Below are 17,692 nucleotides of genomic sequence, written 5' to 3' on the forward strand. Positions count from 1 at the left end.
GAAGTTGCCGGCGATTGAACTTTTCAATCGCACAGCAACTGCTGTCTCCGGCGACAGGTCGGGGTGCGCGCCTCATACACACGGGGCAACTGTCACCCAGTCATGCGCATGCCACGTGTTTGTGGCGACAGTTGTGCCCCATGTGTATGAGCCATTAGACGGCGAAACTGCCGTCTATTAACATAGTACAGCGCTGTGATCTAAGGCAGCACTGTACTGGAGACAGCTGTGAGACACGGCTGTCCCCTTGGGACACAGGAGAGCGATTAGCTCTCATAGGCTGAAGCCTATGACAGCCGATTGCCGTGATTGGCTGGCTGGGGAGAGGGAGGGATTTAAGAAAAAAATAAAATAAATAGTAGAGTTTATTTAAAGAGAACCCAAGGTGGCTTCCTAAGAATGAAATCCGCACACAGAGGCTGGGTCTGCCTATACTGCCCAGCCTCTGTTGCTATCTCAATCCCCCTAAGTTCCCCCTGTGCTCTGCAATGCCCTCATAAACAAATAGGATGAAACCAAAGAATTTGATAAAGCTGATACTTTGTGGTAAACAGCAATGTTCTGGTTGTGTCTTAAGTCTAAATATTACCACAGATATTTTCAATGTGTGTTAGCCTGTACATGTCATCAATCTATGCTGTCACACTATAGTCTGTGAGACAGGAATAGTGAGAATAAGCACAGATATATTCAACTGAATCAGAAGTTACAATTAATCAGAAAACATCAGTGTTGCTAAATTTGATCACCCAGGCACTCATTTCTGAATAACCCTGACTACTACTTTCACTCACTGCATGCTTCCTACTTCCTGCCCATTTTTGGTCTTATTGGGATACAGTCTCTTGCTTCTGCGTGTTTGCATGTGCACACACACACACACACACACACATTAACCACTTGAGTACCAGCACCCTCTGCCCCCTTAAAGAGAACCCGAGGTGGGTTTGAAGAATATTATCTGCACACAGAGGCTGGATCTGCCTATACAGCCCAGCCTCTGTTGCTATCCCAAACCCCCCTAAGGTACCCCTGCACTCTGCAATCCCTCATAAATCACAGCCACGCTGCTGACAAACAGCTTGTCAGAGCTGGCTGTGTTTATCTCTATAGTGTCAGTCTGCTGCTCTCCCCGCGTCCTGCAGAACTCCAGTCCCCGCCTGCATCCCTTCCCTCCCTGCTGATTGGAGGGAAGGGACGGGGGCAGAGACCGGAGCTATGCACGAGGCGGGGGAGCAGCTGAGACTGACACTACAGATGTAAACACAGCCTCACAGCACGGCTGTGATTTATGGGGGATTGCAGAGTGCAGGGAGACCTTAGTGGGGTTTGGGATAGCAACAGAGGCTGGGCTGTATAGGCAGATCCAGCCTCTGTATACAGATAACATTCTTTAAACACACCTCGGGTTCTCTTTAAGGACCAGAGGGTGCTGGTACAGTAAACCGCCGCTTCCCGACGAATCACCGATAAAATCCGCCGGTCACGTCGCTCTGCCCCCGCCGCAGGCTGCTTTCTCTGCCGTCTCTACGACGGCAGAGCGCTGTGCGCCAGTCAGGAGCCGCTTTCATTGGCTCCTGACCCTGTCACTCCATGTAAACCAATGGCTTACATGAATGACAGGGCCAGGAGCTAATGAAAACAGCTCCTGCCCGGCTCACAGTGCTCTGTCGTCATAGAGGCGGCAGGGCGGCACATTGTGATGGGGGCAGAGCGGCGGGGACGCACTGTGAATGGGACGTAGAGTTTAAGTCCGGTCAGAACCGCAGCACCCCCTGCCCGCCATAGATTTATACTCCAGCGGTCCACAGGTAGTTAAGATTATGCTTCTGATATTTAGCTTTCACCTGGAAGATGAACGCTATCTCTCTTACCCCTGCCCAGCCAATGATGTAGTTCCCACCCAACCTTTTAAATTATTTAGTCATTATTGTTGGCTCTTTAAGAACTACTTCTCTTAAATTGTCTTTGAAAAAATAAAATAACTTAACTATAAGCAAAAGCAACATATGGATTTAATGAATGGTACTTACTAATACTGGACAGGTTACATCTATTGATTTTTCAGGGGGAGCAGGCTTACTGTTTATTTCCACTGAAAACCAAACTTTGTAAGGAGCAGGCTTGCCACCTAGATAAATATTGGGTAAAAAAAAAGTTATTAAAAATGTATGATACAGCAAATGTAAAAGTTAATATTGATTTTTTTATGATACTATGCCAATCCAGCGCATACATTCAGTGCACAGTTACTGGCTCAGTCAAACGTACCAAATAAAAAGTAAATGCATACCAAACTATTACTTATAAAAAGCACATTTTTTTTTCATTTTAAACATGTTTTCTAACCATGGGTGTAAATTCTCATGATAAGCATGTCATGCATTTTCACATTTTGTATTTATGTCTGAATGAATTGCTAATTTCCCATACTACAGGCAGTGCTATATATGAAAAGCTCACCATGCTCCACTGACACAAGAGTGCATGGCTCTACTTGCTTAATTTATTTTTTCCAATCATTGCAAGCTTTTAAATATTTTAAATCTAATATGCATACCTTTTAATGAGCATAGCCAAGATACACATTAGTGAAATCATGCCATACTGCATACATTTGAAAAAGTCACAAGCTAATTTAGGCGCGACATTAAATAACAATATTACTAGCAATATCGGTAAATAACAATTTAAGTGGATGAAATACAGAGGCTGCTATTTTGACCTCCCTTTACAGTAGTGCTGTTTGATGGTGTTGAAGTTGATCTGAGTGTTTTCAGGACTGAGGCCACTAAAGACAGAGGGAAGTCAGAAATTGGAGGGGCTAAGTGACTGCGTGTTCAGGATCAAAGTAAGCAGTTACAAATAAGGTTTAGTATAAAACTTAGCAATGTGTAAGGCTGAACTAGAGAGATTGCGTATTTCTCAAAAACAAAAAAATATATACATAAAATGTTCCTAAAACTAAGAGTGCTCATACTGAAAAGCATAAATGGTTTGACGGTAAACTAAGCACCTGAGGAAGAGTAATCACAAACTATTGCGCTGTATTCTTCCAGATGAAATGCATACACAACATATATTTCCCGGGGTGCTTTGTATGCCAGGGCTTCTATTCCAAGCTGTGTTTACATCCAAAAATACAAAAGTATTTAAATTATACACCATGACCATTTCACTAGTTTACTGAACTTTTGAACTTCCATTTTATTACTATTCCAAAACGGCTATAAACATTGAGGTGTGTGAAATTAAAAAGAAAATGATTAAATAAAGCAAACCCCTTGAATGGATGGTCTTCCATTACACTGTAAGAGACTCTTAACTTATAACTGAAGGCACCGAGCATGTTAAGGCAATTGTTGTTTGAGTACAAGTTCTTTATTGAAGTCGCAGCCATTTTCAAGGCTTGAATAGGTATCCCTACTTCGTTATTTTCAGGGTAGAATTAAATTTGATAGAAGTAACTGTAAATGTAGACCTCTGCGAAAAATAATTTGAAAGATAATAATTTAACACTACGACATCAAAGGGCTGCTCACAGAGACACATTCTGAGAAGGGAATTTGCTGGACTTCACTATTAAATCACATTTGCACGACATTGTTTATTGGCCGACTTACATGATTAAACAGCTAATAGCGAGCCTCCTGCACATCAGATAATATATAAACGTAAGAGCTCAAAACCAAGCTTTTCAAAGAAGCACAATTAAGGCTCAAGATTGCTCCAATAAATGTCAAACAAATTATAGCCGCATATTACCGCTGTGCTTAATGGATCTGCAATTGTATTCTGGACTTCATATGATATATTGACACCAAAACCAAAGGTCAGAGATGTCTTATTTGAGGCAGGAGAAGGGATGCTGGCTAATATATGGACACAGTAACTCACCAGGAAATTGGTAATTATTTGTTCAGAGAAAAGGTGTAAAAATGTTAATCTTACCAATAAAACACATTCCTGCTTCGCCATAATCAAATAGAGAATTGTCACCTTTTGTGCATTAAAATAATGGAAATTCTTAGTAATTGGTGTTCCGAGTAGAAATGCATGAGCAGGTTTTTAGAATAATTGTTCCCGCTAATATATTTTCTGGTACAGGAGACTAAGGGAAGTAAATGTAACAAATCTCTAGTGTCACATCTTATTTTCTCATTTACAGTAGGCTTCCACTATTACAGAATGGGACATTTTCTGCCTCTTTATAAATAATATGCGCAGTATTCAAAATGATCTCTTCTCTATTCATTTTCTAATTGTGCTCTGATCCATGGCAGACCATTTGTATCGAATGGACTCTCTGTGCCTTTTGTCAAGGCTAGTGCAGATTGTCATGAAACTGAAACAAAAGCCTAGAGCAACAACGTCTTATCTGTTAAAGAGGAACTCCAGTGAAAATAACTTAATTAACAAAAGTGCTTACATTTTACAATAATTATGTATAAATGATTTAGTCAGTGTTTGCCTATTATAAAATCTTTCCTCTCCCTGATTTACATTTTGACATATATCATATGGTGACATTTTTACTGCTGGCAGGTAAAGTCAGTGGAAGTAGCTGCTGCTTGCTTTTTTGGCAAAGGAAAGATGAAGACCGGCACCATCCAGTATTAATAGCTCTTAGAATTTATTGGCAAGACATCTTTGACATGCAAAACGACGTTTCAGAGGATGATCCTCCTTTCTCAAGTTCCTGTCAGTGTCTAACAAAGCTCACGCATTCATCTCTTTATATAGTACACACCATTGGAATTAACCAATCACGCTGTGGGTGTCGCCTGTGGCGACCTATCCCCTCCCGTCTCGCTCAAGCGGACCTGATGGGGAACTATAGCATGCGTATACAGCATGCGCACAAATTGATGAGCTTGCCAGGCGGCAGGGCAAAACGGCGCAATAGGCGTCAGAACAGCGCACCGCCGACCTATAGGAGAAGCCTCCCGTGATGACACACAACATCAGGACACACCCCCTGCTGGAGCGGACCTGATGGGGGACAGGATGCTTCCCAGGCGGCCTGCAGGGACGCCCATAGATCGGACTTGACATGCACATGTAAGGCGTCACACGCCCCATGCGTGTCATGGTACGCATATTCAACACGCATGCGCCTTCCGCCCCACCGTCTGGGCAAAAATCCAAATATTGCGGTCGTCAAGATAACATAATGACACAACAATAAGACATAACAATAAGACATCTAGTGGCTGAATAAGAAAATGCATGTACCCACATATCAAGCTAATGCTGTCATACTGCACATGCAAATATATAAACAGAATATACATTTAAAGGAACGGGGTCATGTCATATTCCCTGTTCATACCCCTTGGTTCTAACGTATCTAATCTCCGTGTCCAATAAGCCTGACGATATTTTAGTCTACGCATCCTATCACCTCCTCTCCTACCAGGTTTAATCTGCTCAATAATTTGAAACCTCAATTGACTAGTTGTATGTCCAGCTGTGTCAAAATGGGATGGTACAGGTAGCTCTACTTTTTTTGTTCTAATTGTACTTTTATGGGCAGTCAGTCTGTCTTTTATCCTCTGTGTGGTCTGTCCCACATACAAGAGTCCACATGGACACTTGAGTAGGTAAACCACAAATCTAGAGTTACAGTCATATTGGCCATTGATTTTAAAACTTGTCCCATTGTGTGGATGGGAAAAGTGACTGCCTCTAATCACACTGCTACAATGTACACAACCTAAACATGGATAAGTCCCATTGGGTCTCCTGGAGGTGGCAATATTTTTCTGTGTCCCTAAGTCAGCATGAACTAATCTGTCACGCAAAGTGGGCGCTCGTCTATATGACATTAAAGGGGGAACCTGAAATTCTGGTATGTCAGGGAAATTGTCCTTCAGCACGTGCCAATTAGCACGTATTGTCTTAGCGACCTGGTCACTATAAATATTATATTGACTGACAAACGGGATCCTTTTATTCTGTCCACGTCTCCTGTTGGTCCTATCAGATCTGTCTGTCCTCAAGTTTTCTCTGGCTCTCTCTAACATAGGTCCAGGATAATGTCTACGTTTAAATCTATCAGTCATCTCATTGAGTCTGATATCACAAAGTTGGTCATTGTCAACTATACGTCGTACTCTCTCAAACTGGCTGCCAGGGATTGATAAAATAGTACTGGGAGGATGAAAACTGTCAAATAGGAGAGTTGAATTTGTATCAGTTGGCTTAACGTAAAGATCTGTCTCCAATCTCCCATCTACCAATCTAACCAATGTGTCCAAAAAACTGACCTCCCGTTGGTCCCAATTGATTGTGAGTCTAATTGCTGGACATTGAAGATGCAACTGACAAACGAGCTCCTCTAGGCTCAAATGTGGCCCCGCCCACACGCAAAAAACATCATCTATATAGCACATCCAACAATATGCAAATTTGGTAAAAATATGACTGGTATAAACAAACGACTCCTCATATGCATTCATGAAGATGTTAGCGTAGGATGGGGCCACATTCGAGCCCATCGCTGTACCCCTGAGCTGCAAATAAAACTGATCCTCCACAAGAAAATAATTCTTAGACAAAAGCATTTGTAATAATGTGCATAAAAATCTGGTCTGTACGTTAGAATAGTCAGATGCACAGGACAACATATGTTCTACAGCCTCCACACCTCCATCGTGAGGGATGGAGGTGTAGAGGCTTTCCACGTCCAAGGTAACCAACAATGCCCCCTCTGGTATGTTGGGCAAACTTCTGAGCTCCTCCAAAAACATGGAGGTATCTCTCAGATACGACTTGCCCGCCACAACAAAAGGTCTTAATACAATATCTAAATACTTGGCTAAAGGAGAAAAAAATAGAATCGATACCGGCCACTATGGGCCGGCCAGGAGGCCGGGATCGATTTTTATGGATTTTGGGACAGATGTAAAACACAGGGATGACTGGGTTCTTTTGTATCAAAAACTCATATAACTTTTCATCTATGATCTTATTAGCCAACGCTTCGCTAACTACATCCTGTATCTGTCTCATATACTCTCTAGTGGGATCACCAGTTAACTTGCAATAGGTAGTAGAGTCTGCTAGTAAACGGTATATTTCTTCTCTGTAGTATGTTGTATCCATGATAACCACTGCTCCTCCTTTGTCTGCTTGTTTGATCGTGATCATATCGTTATCACATAATTCTCGTAAAGCAGTCCGTTCATCCGCATTAAGGTTATGTCGTATAACTAGATTTGATCCCAGCCTTGGATTCCTAAAAATGCTATCTATCTCCTGTTGTACTTTCTTACTAAATCTATCAATAATTTGATAAGAGGGGGGATTAAAATGACTCTTAAGTCTCAGATTTGTGTCCTGTAGTCTGAGGGCATCTTCATCCGCTTCTGGTCTACAGAACCAAGGTCTATCCCCAGATGTGGCAAAAAAATACTTTAACCTAATCTGTCTAAAAAAGCGATGTAAGTCGATATCAAAATCAACCAAATTGGGCCAGTTGGTAGGAGCAAACGAAAGTCCCTTTTCTAGGAGTGACTGTTGTGCCTGAGTTAAGACAGCTGATGAGATGTTAACCACTATTGTTTCCGTTGACTCCCACTCGGATTCTTGGGCTGGTTCGGACGCTGTCTCAAGCGTTGTTTTATGTTTCCTCCTCCTGCCTCCACGACGACGTCCTCTGTGCTGGACGCATTGTCGGATGATGACTGAGAAGTCGTCAGCAAAAAATCAGTGGACCCACCTTGATTGTGTGGTTCAGGTGGTCCCTTGGGTTTAGGTTTCCCGGGGCGTCTCCTCCTTGATACCGGTTTTTGCCATGTGTATATATAGCCAGACGTGTAGTCCGTGGCATCTCTTTGAAACTTATCTCTTTTGATAATTTCCACTTGTTTCCCGGGGCGTCTCCTCCTTGATACCGGTTTTTGCCATGTGTATATATAGCCAGACGTGTAGTCCGTGGCATCTCTTTGAAACTTATCTCTTTTGATAATTTCCACTTGTTTCTTATGTGTCTCGATCTTGGCCGCAAGGTCCACAACATATTTGGCATATTCATCGGTGGGAGTATTATCAAACAATTTTTGTTTTAAATTCGCAATCTGTGTATCAATCTTCGGAAGTTCCGCCATAATCCGATCGATTGTAAGTGCCATCGAATCAAAGGACGCCTTGTTCCAAATGAGCATCCAAGTATTGCAGAAGTTGGTATCGGTAGGAAACATAAGTGGACTGACATGTGACCTCAGGCCTCGTGGTATGCGACCAGCTTTCAAATATTCTGCTAGTGTAGAGGCATGTAGCTCCAACGATACCTTAGTCTTGGATATCTTTTCTAGTTGTCTTTTGATCAATTTGTCATCCACTGTATTGAGGTATGTGGTCGGATTATGGCGGAACTTCCGAAGATTGATACACAGATTGCGAATTTAAAACAAAAATTGTTTGATAATACTCCCACCGATTAATATGCCAAATATGTTGTGGACCTTGCGGCCAAGATCGAGACACATAAGTAACAAGTGGAAATTATCAAAAGAGATAAGTTTCAAAGAGATGCCACGGACTACACGTCTGGCTATATATACACATGGCAAAAACCGGTATCAAGGAGGAGACGCCCCGGGAAACCTAAACCCAAGGGACCGCCTGAACCACACAATCAAGGTGGGTCCACTGATTTTTTGCCGACGACTTCTCAGTCATCATCCGACAATGCGTCCAGCACAGAGGACGTCGTCGTGGAGGCAGGAGGAGGAAACATAAAACAACGCTTGAGACAGCGTCCGAACCAGCCCAAGAATCCGAGTGGGAGTCAACGGAAACAATAGTGGTTAACATCTCATCAGCTGTCTTAACTCAGGCACAACAGTCACTCCTAGAAAAGGGACTTTCGTTTGCTCCTACCAACTGGCCCAATTTGGTTGATTTTGATATCGACTTACATTGCTTTTTTAGACAGATTAGGTTAAAGAATTTTTTTGCCACATCTGGGGATAGACCTTGGTTCTGTAGACCAGAAGCGGATGAAGATGCCCTCAGACTACAGGACACAAATCTGAGACTTAAGAGTCATTTTAATCCCCCCTCTTATCAAATTATTGATAGATTTAGTAAGAAAGTACAACAGGAGATAGATAGCATTTTTAGGAATCCAAGGCTGGGATCAAATCTAGTTATACGACATAACCTTAATGCGGATGAACGGACTGCTTTACGAGAATTATGTGATAACGATATGATCACGATCAAACAAGCAGACAAAGGAGGAGCAGTGGTTATCATGGATACAACATACTACAGAGAAGAAATATACCGTTTACTAGCAGACTCTACTACCTATTGCAAGTTAACTGGTGATCCCACTAGAGAGTATATGAGACAGATACAGGATGTAGTTAGCGAAGCGTTGGCTAATAAGATCATAGATGAAAAGTTATATGAGTTTTTGATACAAAAGAACCCAGTCATCCCTGTGTTTTACATCTGTCCCAAAATCCATAAAAATCGATCCCGGCCTCCTGGCCGGCCCACAGTGGCCGGTATCGATTCTATTTTTTCTCCTTTAGCCAAGTATTTAGATATTGTATTAAGACCTTTTGTTGTGGCGGGCAAGTCGTATCTGAGAGATACCTCCATGTTTTTGGAGGAGCTCAGAAGTTTGCCCAACATACCAGAGGGGGCATTGTTGGTTACCTTGGACGTGGAAAGCCTCTACACCTCCATCCCTCACGATGGAGGTGTGGAGGCTGTAGAACATATGTTGTCCTGTGCATCTGACTATTCTAACGTACAGACCAGATTTTTATGCACATTATTACAAATGCTTTTGTCTAAGAATTATTTTCTTGTGGAGGATCAGTTTTATTTGCAGCTCAGGGGTACAGCGATGGGCTCGAATGTGGCCCCATCCTACGCTAACATCTTCATGAATGCATATGAGGAGTCGTTTGTTTATACCAGTCATATTTTTACCAAATTTGCATATTGTTGGATGCGCTATATAGATGATGTTTTTTGCGTGTGGGCGGGGCCACATTCGAGCCTAGAGGAGCTCGTTTGTCAGTTGCATCTTCAATGTCCAGCAATTAGACTCACAATCAATTGGGACCAACGGGAGGTCAGTTTTTTGGACACATTGGTTAGATTGGTAGATGGGAGATTGGAGACAGATCTTTACGTTAAGCCAACTGATACAAATTCAACTCTCCTATTTGACAGTTTTCATCCTCCCAGTACTATTTTATCAATCCCTGGCAGCCAGTTTGAGAGAGTACGACGTATAGTTGACAATGACCAACTTTGTGATATCAGACTCAATGAGATGACTGATAGATTTAAACGTAGACATTATCCTGGACCTATGTTAGAGAGAGCCAGAGAAAACTTGAGGACAGACAGATCTGATAGGACCAACAGGAGACGTGGACAGAATAAAAGGATCCCGTTTGTCAGTCAATATAATATTTATAGTGACCAGGTCGCTAAGACAATATGTGCTAATTGGCACGTGCTGAAGGACAATTTCCCTGACATACCAGAATTTCAGGTTCCCCCTTTAATGTCATATAGATGAGCGCCCACTTTGCGTGACAGATTAGTTCATGCTGACTTAGGGACACAGAAAAATATTGCCACCTCCAGGAGACCCAATGGGACTTATCCATGTTTAGGTTGTGTACATTGTAGCAGTGTGATTAGAGGCAGTCACTTTTCCCATCCACACAATGGGACAAGTTTTAAAATCAATGGCCAATATGACTGTAACTCTAGATTTGTGGTTTACCTACTCAAGTGTCCATGTGGACTCTTGTATGTGGGACAGACCACACAGAGGATAAAAGACAGACTGACTGCCCATAAAAGTACAATTAGAACAAAAAAAGTAGAGCTACCTGTACCATCCCATTTTGACACAGCTGGACATACAACTAGTCAATTGAGGTTTCAAATTATTGAGCAGATTAAACCTGGTAGGAGAGGAGGTGATAGGATGCGTAGACTATTATATCGTCAGGCTTATTGGACACGGAGATTAGATATGTTAGAACCAAGGGGTATGAACAGGGAATATGACATGACCCCGTTCCTTTAAATGTATATTCTGTTTATATATTTGCATGTGCAGTATGACAGCATTAGCTTGATATGTGGGTACATGCATTTTCTTATTCAGCCACTAGATGTCTTATTGTTATGTCTTATTGTTGTGTTATTATGTTATCTTGACAACCGCAATATTTGGATTTTTGCCCAGACGGTGGGGCGGAAGGCGCATGCGTGTTGAATATGCGTACCATGACACGCATGGGGCGTGTGACGCCTTACATGTGCATGTCAAGTCCGATCTATGGGCGTCCCTGCAGGCCGCCTGGGAAGCATCCTGTCCCCCATCAGGTCCGCTCCAGCAGGGGGTGTGTCCTGATGTTGTGTGTCATCACGGGAGGCTTCTCCTATAGGTCGGCGGTGCGCTGTTCTGACGCCTATTGCGCCATTTCGCCCTGCCGCCTGGCAAGCTCATCAATTTGTGCGCATGCTGTATACGCATGCTATAGTTCCCCATCAGGTCCGCTTGAGCGAGACGGGAGGGGATAGGTCGCCACAGGCGACACCCACAGCGTGATTGGTTAATTCCAATGGTGTGTACTATATAAAGAGATGAATGCGTAAGCTTTGTTAGACACTGACAGGAACTTGAGAAAGGAGGATCATCCTCCGAAACGTCGTTTTGCATGTCAAAGATGTCTTGCCAATAAATTCTAAGAGCTATTAATACTGGATGGTGCCGGTCTTCATCTTTCCTTTGACGAATAGGGCCCGGAAGTGCTGCTGGACCTTTGACCTGGCACATCAATCTGCAAATGTTGGGGAGTGCTGTCTGCTACAAAGTAATCAGCTTGCTTTTTTGGCAGTTGGAAACAGCTGTTATTTCCCACAATGCAACAAGGTTTCCACGGTGTGATGTCAGCACTATGGTCCTGACATCACAATGTGGGAAGGGTTTCAACACAATATCAGCCATACAGAGCCCTGTGATGATCAGTTTGTGAAAAGGAAAATATTTCTCATGGGAAAGGGGGTATCAGCTACTGCAGGGTTGCTCCAGGGTTCTGTGCACCAGCCCTCAGAAATCCGTCTCTGTGCTTCCTTGTCCCAGATTTATACCCTACCCACCCATCCCCTTCCCAATCTGCTTTCTTGTGCTTTGGTCACCATTATCTGCTGTCCACCCAAGTATAGCAGCTGCCAATTTCCAAGGCAGGAGGTCCTGTATTCTATGTGTGAGACAGCTTACTTCAGCACAGAGCTGCGCCAATGATTCCGCCATAGGCATTAATGAGAATTAGCATCCCCCCCCCACACCGAGTTGTGACAACTCGGAGGGGGAATAGCAATAGCGCCACCCCGGACTTTCAGCAGGTGTAGGGTGAACTGTCTTTCTGCGCTGAAATTTGTCCTTTGCTATTTTACATATATGTACACTGTCTTCATTGAGTATCAGTCTCCTCATGTGCAATGCAGATCGGATTCCATCCCCCTCTTCCATGTAGGGCAGGCTCCCTCAATATTTAACTCTTCCTTAGGCAGAAAGTTCCCTCCATTATGTGTATTTTTCCTTTGTAAGTCCTCTCACAAATGGGCAGTCCTCACAGGCGGTGGTCTGGGAAGCCTTTGCAGAAATCTAGCCTAGCCTTCTGAACTATTACGGATTTTCAAAATTGCAATGCAGCCAATTATAATCCATAGGCCTCTTTCAAACAGGCAGCTGACAGGCCTTTTGTTAGTGCTTGCTACTGGTGCTGGACAGGCGGCCACATATGAGCGTGAACGCAGGCATCCTCAGACGTGACATGTTGCGATTCTCTGCCACCAGGTAACACCACACCACATCAGCACTTGACATGCGTAGTGTTACAATCATTTAAATTGCACCTGAATGACACTCTTCAGTGATACTCGGGAGGCTAAACTGTCCGACAAGCGAGCAGATCAGCCTCCTGTTTGAAAGAGGCCTAACAGTCACCAAAAAAAAAAGTTTATTTTGGATAGATGAGAAAGTGGCTAGAACCTCTGTGGGGTTCTTATTGCTGTCCTGTATAAGCATTTGCTAAGGACTTTCCTCACATCCTGTCCAGGCAGGAAGTGGGGTAATCTCTTAAAGCGAACCTAAACCGTCACAAAGAAAAAGAGTTTTACGTACCTGGGGCTTCAACCAGCCCCCTGCAGCTATCCTGTTCAGGAAATGCTGTTGAAAACAAAGAAAACTCTGAGCATCACCTATGTGTAGATGGACTGGCCCAAAACCTGTCAGTTCTGTCAGATTTTAATTGCCTACTTATTTTGCAATAGTGGTCCTTTAATAGACTGCCATTGAGTAGAGACAATAGAACATTAAGTCTACTTTGTAAATGATTAGACATAAAATAAATTAATGGGATATCTTAAAAAGTCATTTTTAGGAGTGGGAGGAAACACACAATTGTTTATTTTACCTTGGGTTCACTTTAACCGCTTCAGCCTATATGGACGAGCAAGCTCGTCCAGGCAGCGGCAGCTGAAGCCTATCTGGACGAAAGTCCGCGTCCAGGCGCACTTCCGCGTGTGCGCGCGCATGGTCGCGTAGTGCGCGCGGTGCGTGCTCGTCCCCGACGGCTTACAAGCCGTGCTGTTTGGTGAAGAGGAGCCAGCGCTCCTCTGAGCCAATCAGAGCAAAGGAAGTAAAGAATTCACATAGTTACATCCAGTAACAATGTGAATTCTTAATAATGTTTGTAAATAAAACGTTTCCCTCTCTCTGTCTCTCAGCTCCTGTCACACAGATCAATCACTGTTCTGTGGTGACAGGAGCTGAGAGACAGACTGACAGATAAACTGGTAGGACTTTCTTTTAATAAAATTTGCCCCCCCATCCCTGAATTTTTAACCCCATAATTGCCCAGAATCCCTGATTCTCCCTCTCCTCGGCCATTTATTCCCTACAGATCTATTGATCACTGATCTATTGTGATCTTTTTCTTCCTATCTGTTACTATCTATACTGTACTGTCCTCCCCCCCCCCCTCTCTACCCCCTCTACAACCCCCCTCTACACCCCCCCCCCCTCTCAAAAAAAAAAAACCTTAAAAAAAAACTGTCACTTTAAAAAAAAAAATCTTTCTATCGCTTTATATTTTTCATCTTTATCTATCCCTTTCTAAATAATGGCAAGGAGGCTTTATTCTGTGGTGGAGGCAGCCGCCATCCTCCAGCAGAGCAGCAGCGAGGATGAGTCAGGTAGTGATTGGCTCCCTCCGTCCGGCTCTGGTTCAGGATCTGAATCTTCAGAGTCCGAAGGGCCGCCATCACGCCGCTTGAGGAGGGACCCAAGTCCTGAGTCCGCTGATGAGGGACCATCAGGACTGTCCACAGCAGGGGGCTCCGTGGGCGACCCAGCTTCGGGCTCCGTGGGCGACCCAGCATCGGGCTCCATGGGCGACCCAGCATCGGGCTCTGTGGGCAACCCAGCAGAGGGCTCCGTGGGCAACCCAGCAGAGGGCTCTGTGGGCAACCCCGCTGCTGCTAGCAGCAGTGCGCCAGGGGGAGCTAGGCGCAGACAGGGTAGGCAGCCACAGGTACCTCGCAGGCAGGAGGTACCGCTTCATATGTTAAATGGCACCTGGGAACCCCCTAATTATGCTGCGCCCAACATCCCACCCTTCACAGCCACCGCTGGTGTGTCAGTGCCCATTGTCAATCAGGCACCAATTGACATTTTCCAGCTTTTCATGACAGAGGCAATGTGGGAGCATTTAGTAGAGCAAACTAATTTATTTGCGCTACAATTTTTAGATGACCACCCCACCAACTATATCACCAGAAAATGGCACCCCACCAACGTGCCTGAAATGAAGGCTTATGTAGGCCTCACGCTCAGCATGAGCATCACCCCAAAGCCCCAGATAAAAATGTACTGGTCCAGGGACCTTTATCATAATGCACCCCTCTATCCAGCAATAATGCGCAGGCAGCGTTTTGAGCTGTTGTCAAAGTTTTTTCACCTAAATGACAACACGCAAAGTGTGAATCATACCGACCCTGACCATGACAGACTGTTTAAATTGAGACCCCTGTTGACCCACCTAAGTGCAGTGTTCATGGATGTATATACCCCACACCGGGAAATAGCTGTGGACGAATCCCTGGTACCGTTTCATGGGAGACTTTCCATGAAACAGTACATCCCAAGCAAGAGGGCAAGATGTGGGGTGAAAATTTATAGGGCATGCGAGAGTGGCACTGGCTATACCTTCACTTTTAAAATTTATGAAGGCAAAGACTCCATTCTGCAGCCAGCTGGGTGCCCTGAGTATATTAGCACCAGTGGCAAAATAGTGGTGGACCTACTGAATCCACTTCTCCACCAAGGCTACCACGTCTACTTGGACAACTTTTATACAAGTGTGCCACTGTTCAAGTTCCTCTTCTCAGTCCAGACTGGCGCATGTGGGACGGTGAGAGCAAACCGTAAAGGCCTCCCCCCACAGGTAGTAAATAAAAAACTATGCAGAGGAGAGTCCTACGCACTCAGATCTGAAGAGCTCCTGGCATTAAAGTTCCACGACAAGCGGGAGGTGATGATGCTATCCACCATCCATACTGAGGCCACAGTTCTTGCCACATCCAGAACGGAACAACGTACAAAACCAGAGGCCATAGTCGCCTACAATAAAAATATGGGAGCAGTGGACTTATCAGACCAAGTCTTGGCGCCTTATTTATTAAGAAGAAGAAGGAAAGCATGGTACAAAAAAATAACATTCTTCTTGTTGAAGATGACCATGCACAATGCATTTGTGGTCTATCTAAAAACCACCACAACACCAACAAGCCAACAGATAACCTTTCTTGAGTTCCAGATTCAAGTCCACAAGTCCCTAATGTATTCCCCTGGCCAAATTGCACAACAGGATCCTATCCATTTGGAGAACTCAATTAGACTGAGGGAGAGACATTTCCCTGAACTAATTCCCCCCAATGAAGTGAAAAAAGCCCCCCTGAGAAGATGCAGAGTGTGTGTGAAACACAAGAGACGGTGTGAGTCACGGTATTTTTGCCCAGATTGCCTCTCAGCCCCAGCACTGTGTTTTCAAGTGCTTTAGGGCATACCACACACTTGCAGATTACTAATTTATTTTTTCCCTTTTTTTTGTGTTTTTGTTTCTCTCTTTTTTTTGTGGGTTTTTTTTTCTTTACCTGGACATATTTGACTGGCATTTTCCCCCTTCCTATATATTCATGTAACTTACAGACCCTCAAAGGAGCTCACATTTGGCATACCCCTATGTTTTTGGGGTGTTGGCGGAAACTGAATTTTTTGAGGAAAAAGAAAACACAAAGTAAGTTCAAAGTAAGTTCAAAGTAAGTTCTGACTCTTGGATCTGCTTGACCCCTGACTTATGGCCTCTGGCTTTTCTCTAATTCTGCAAGACATCCATTGGTAAGTTCCAATGTATTTGTTATCACCGTGAAGAGAAGGGATATATTCAAATTAGCCACATTTTGGATTTGTTATAACCAGGGCAATGTGAAAATTCCTTTTGCAGTGTTCCTTTGAGAAGGTAGCTCACAAAATACCTACTGATGAATAGCCCTGGTTGTTAGCCTTCTATGATGGTGTCATGTGCGGTCTTTGTTTGATTCCAATCTCTCCTGGGAATATGCAAACAAACAATAGCTCTGCAACAATTAGTGCAATAAAAAATAGTGCACATTGGGTATAATTGATTGCTGCACACAACCATTTGTTACTAAGTAAGGCATATGTTGTATCATTTTAACTGTGATGAGCTGTAGAATACATTTTGGTGTGTTTTAGGACTGAGGCCTAAGTCATCAGATTTTTTTATAGTGCCAAAGTGAAAAAAAGATGTAAAAAATATCATTTTCCAAGTTATGATTCAATTTTAGCAAAACCGCAGAAGTCCAATTGTTTCAAAATATGTGTATCTCAGTAGGCCTGGGTCTCTAGTTTTCAGAATGGTGACATTTGTGACCTGTTTCAAATGTTCTGACACTCCAGGGGCTTTGCGAACAAAGAATGACTGTATTACTTTTGTTGCAAAAAATGGCCTTGAAAATTGCATTAGTGCTGCTCATGGTTAACAGAGTATTGCGTGGCCAAGAAGCTATCTGATTATGTGTATAGGGTATCATTTTCACCGGGACAAGCAAGAGAATAGTATTTGGGGTCTTTGAGAGACAAAAACTATGTCAAGGGTTTGTTTTTTTTGTGCCAAAGTGAAAAAAGATGTAAAAAAATACCATTTTCCAAGTTATGATTCAATTTTAGCAAAACCGCAGAAGTCCAATTGTTTTAAAATATGTGTATCTCAGTAGGCCTGGGTCTCTAGTTTTCAGAATGGTGACATTTGTGACCTGTTTCAAATGTTCTGACACTCCAGGGGCTTTGCGAACAAAGAATGACTGTATTACTTTTGTTGCAAAAAATGGCCTTGAAAATTGCATTAGTGCTGCTCATGGTTAACAGAGTATTGCGTAGCCAAGAAGCTATCTGATTATGTGTATAGGGTATCATTTTCACCGGGACAAGCAAGAGAATAGTATTTGGGGTCTTTGAGAGATTAGGCATATGTGATGTGGTTTTGTTTTAGCAGCAAATGAAATGAAAAGCAATGCAATTGTTTTTTATATACTCTGCACCAAACTAATACAC

The 17,692-nt window shown here is 43.4% G+C and overlaps 1 protein-coding gene across 1 annotated transcript in view; it reads right to left on the reverse strand.

The window, feature by feature from the left end:
* CFAP47 (cilia and flagella associated protein 47) overlaps positions 1 to 17,692 on the reverse strand; it is a 730,879-nt gene that overhangs the window by 267,765 nt on the left and 445,422 nt on the right. The window contains exon 52 of the mRNA XM_068268343.1: positions 2,034 to 2,131. Coding sequence (XP_068124444.1) covers positions 2,034 to 2,131 — 98 coding nt within the window. The remainder of the gene's footprint in view (positions 1 to 2,033; positions 2,132 to 17,692) is intronic.

Source organism: Hyperolius riggenbachi, chromosome 2, assembly GCF_040937935.1.
Source record: "Hyperolius riggenbachi isolate aHypRig1 chromosome 2, aHypRig1.pri, whole genome shotgun sequence".
NCBI classification, from domain to species: Eukaryota; Metazoa; Chordata; class Amphibia; order Anura; family Hyperoliidae; genus Hyperolius; species Hyperolius riggenbachi.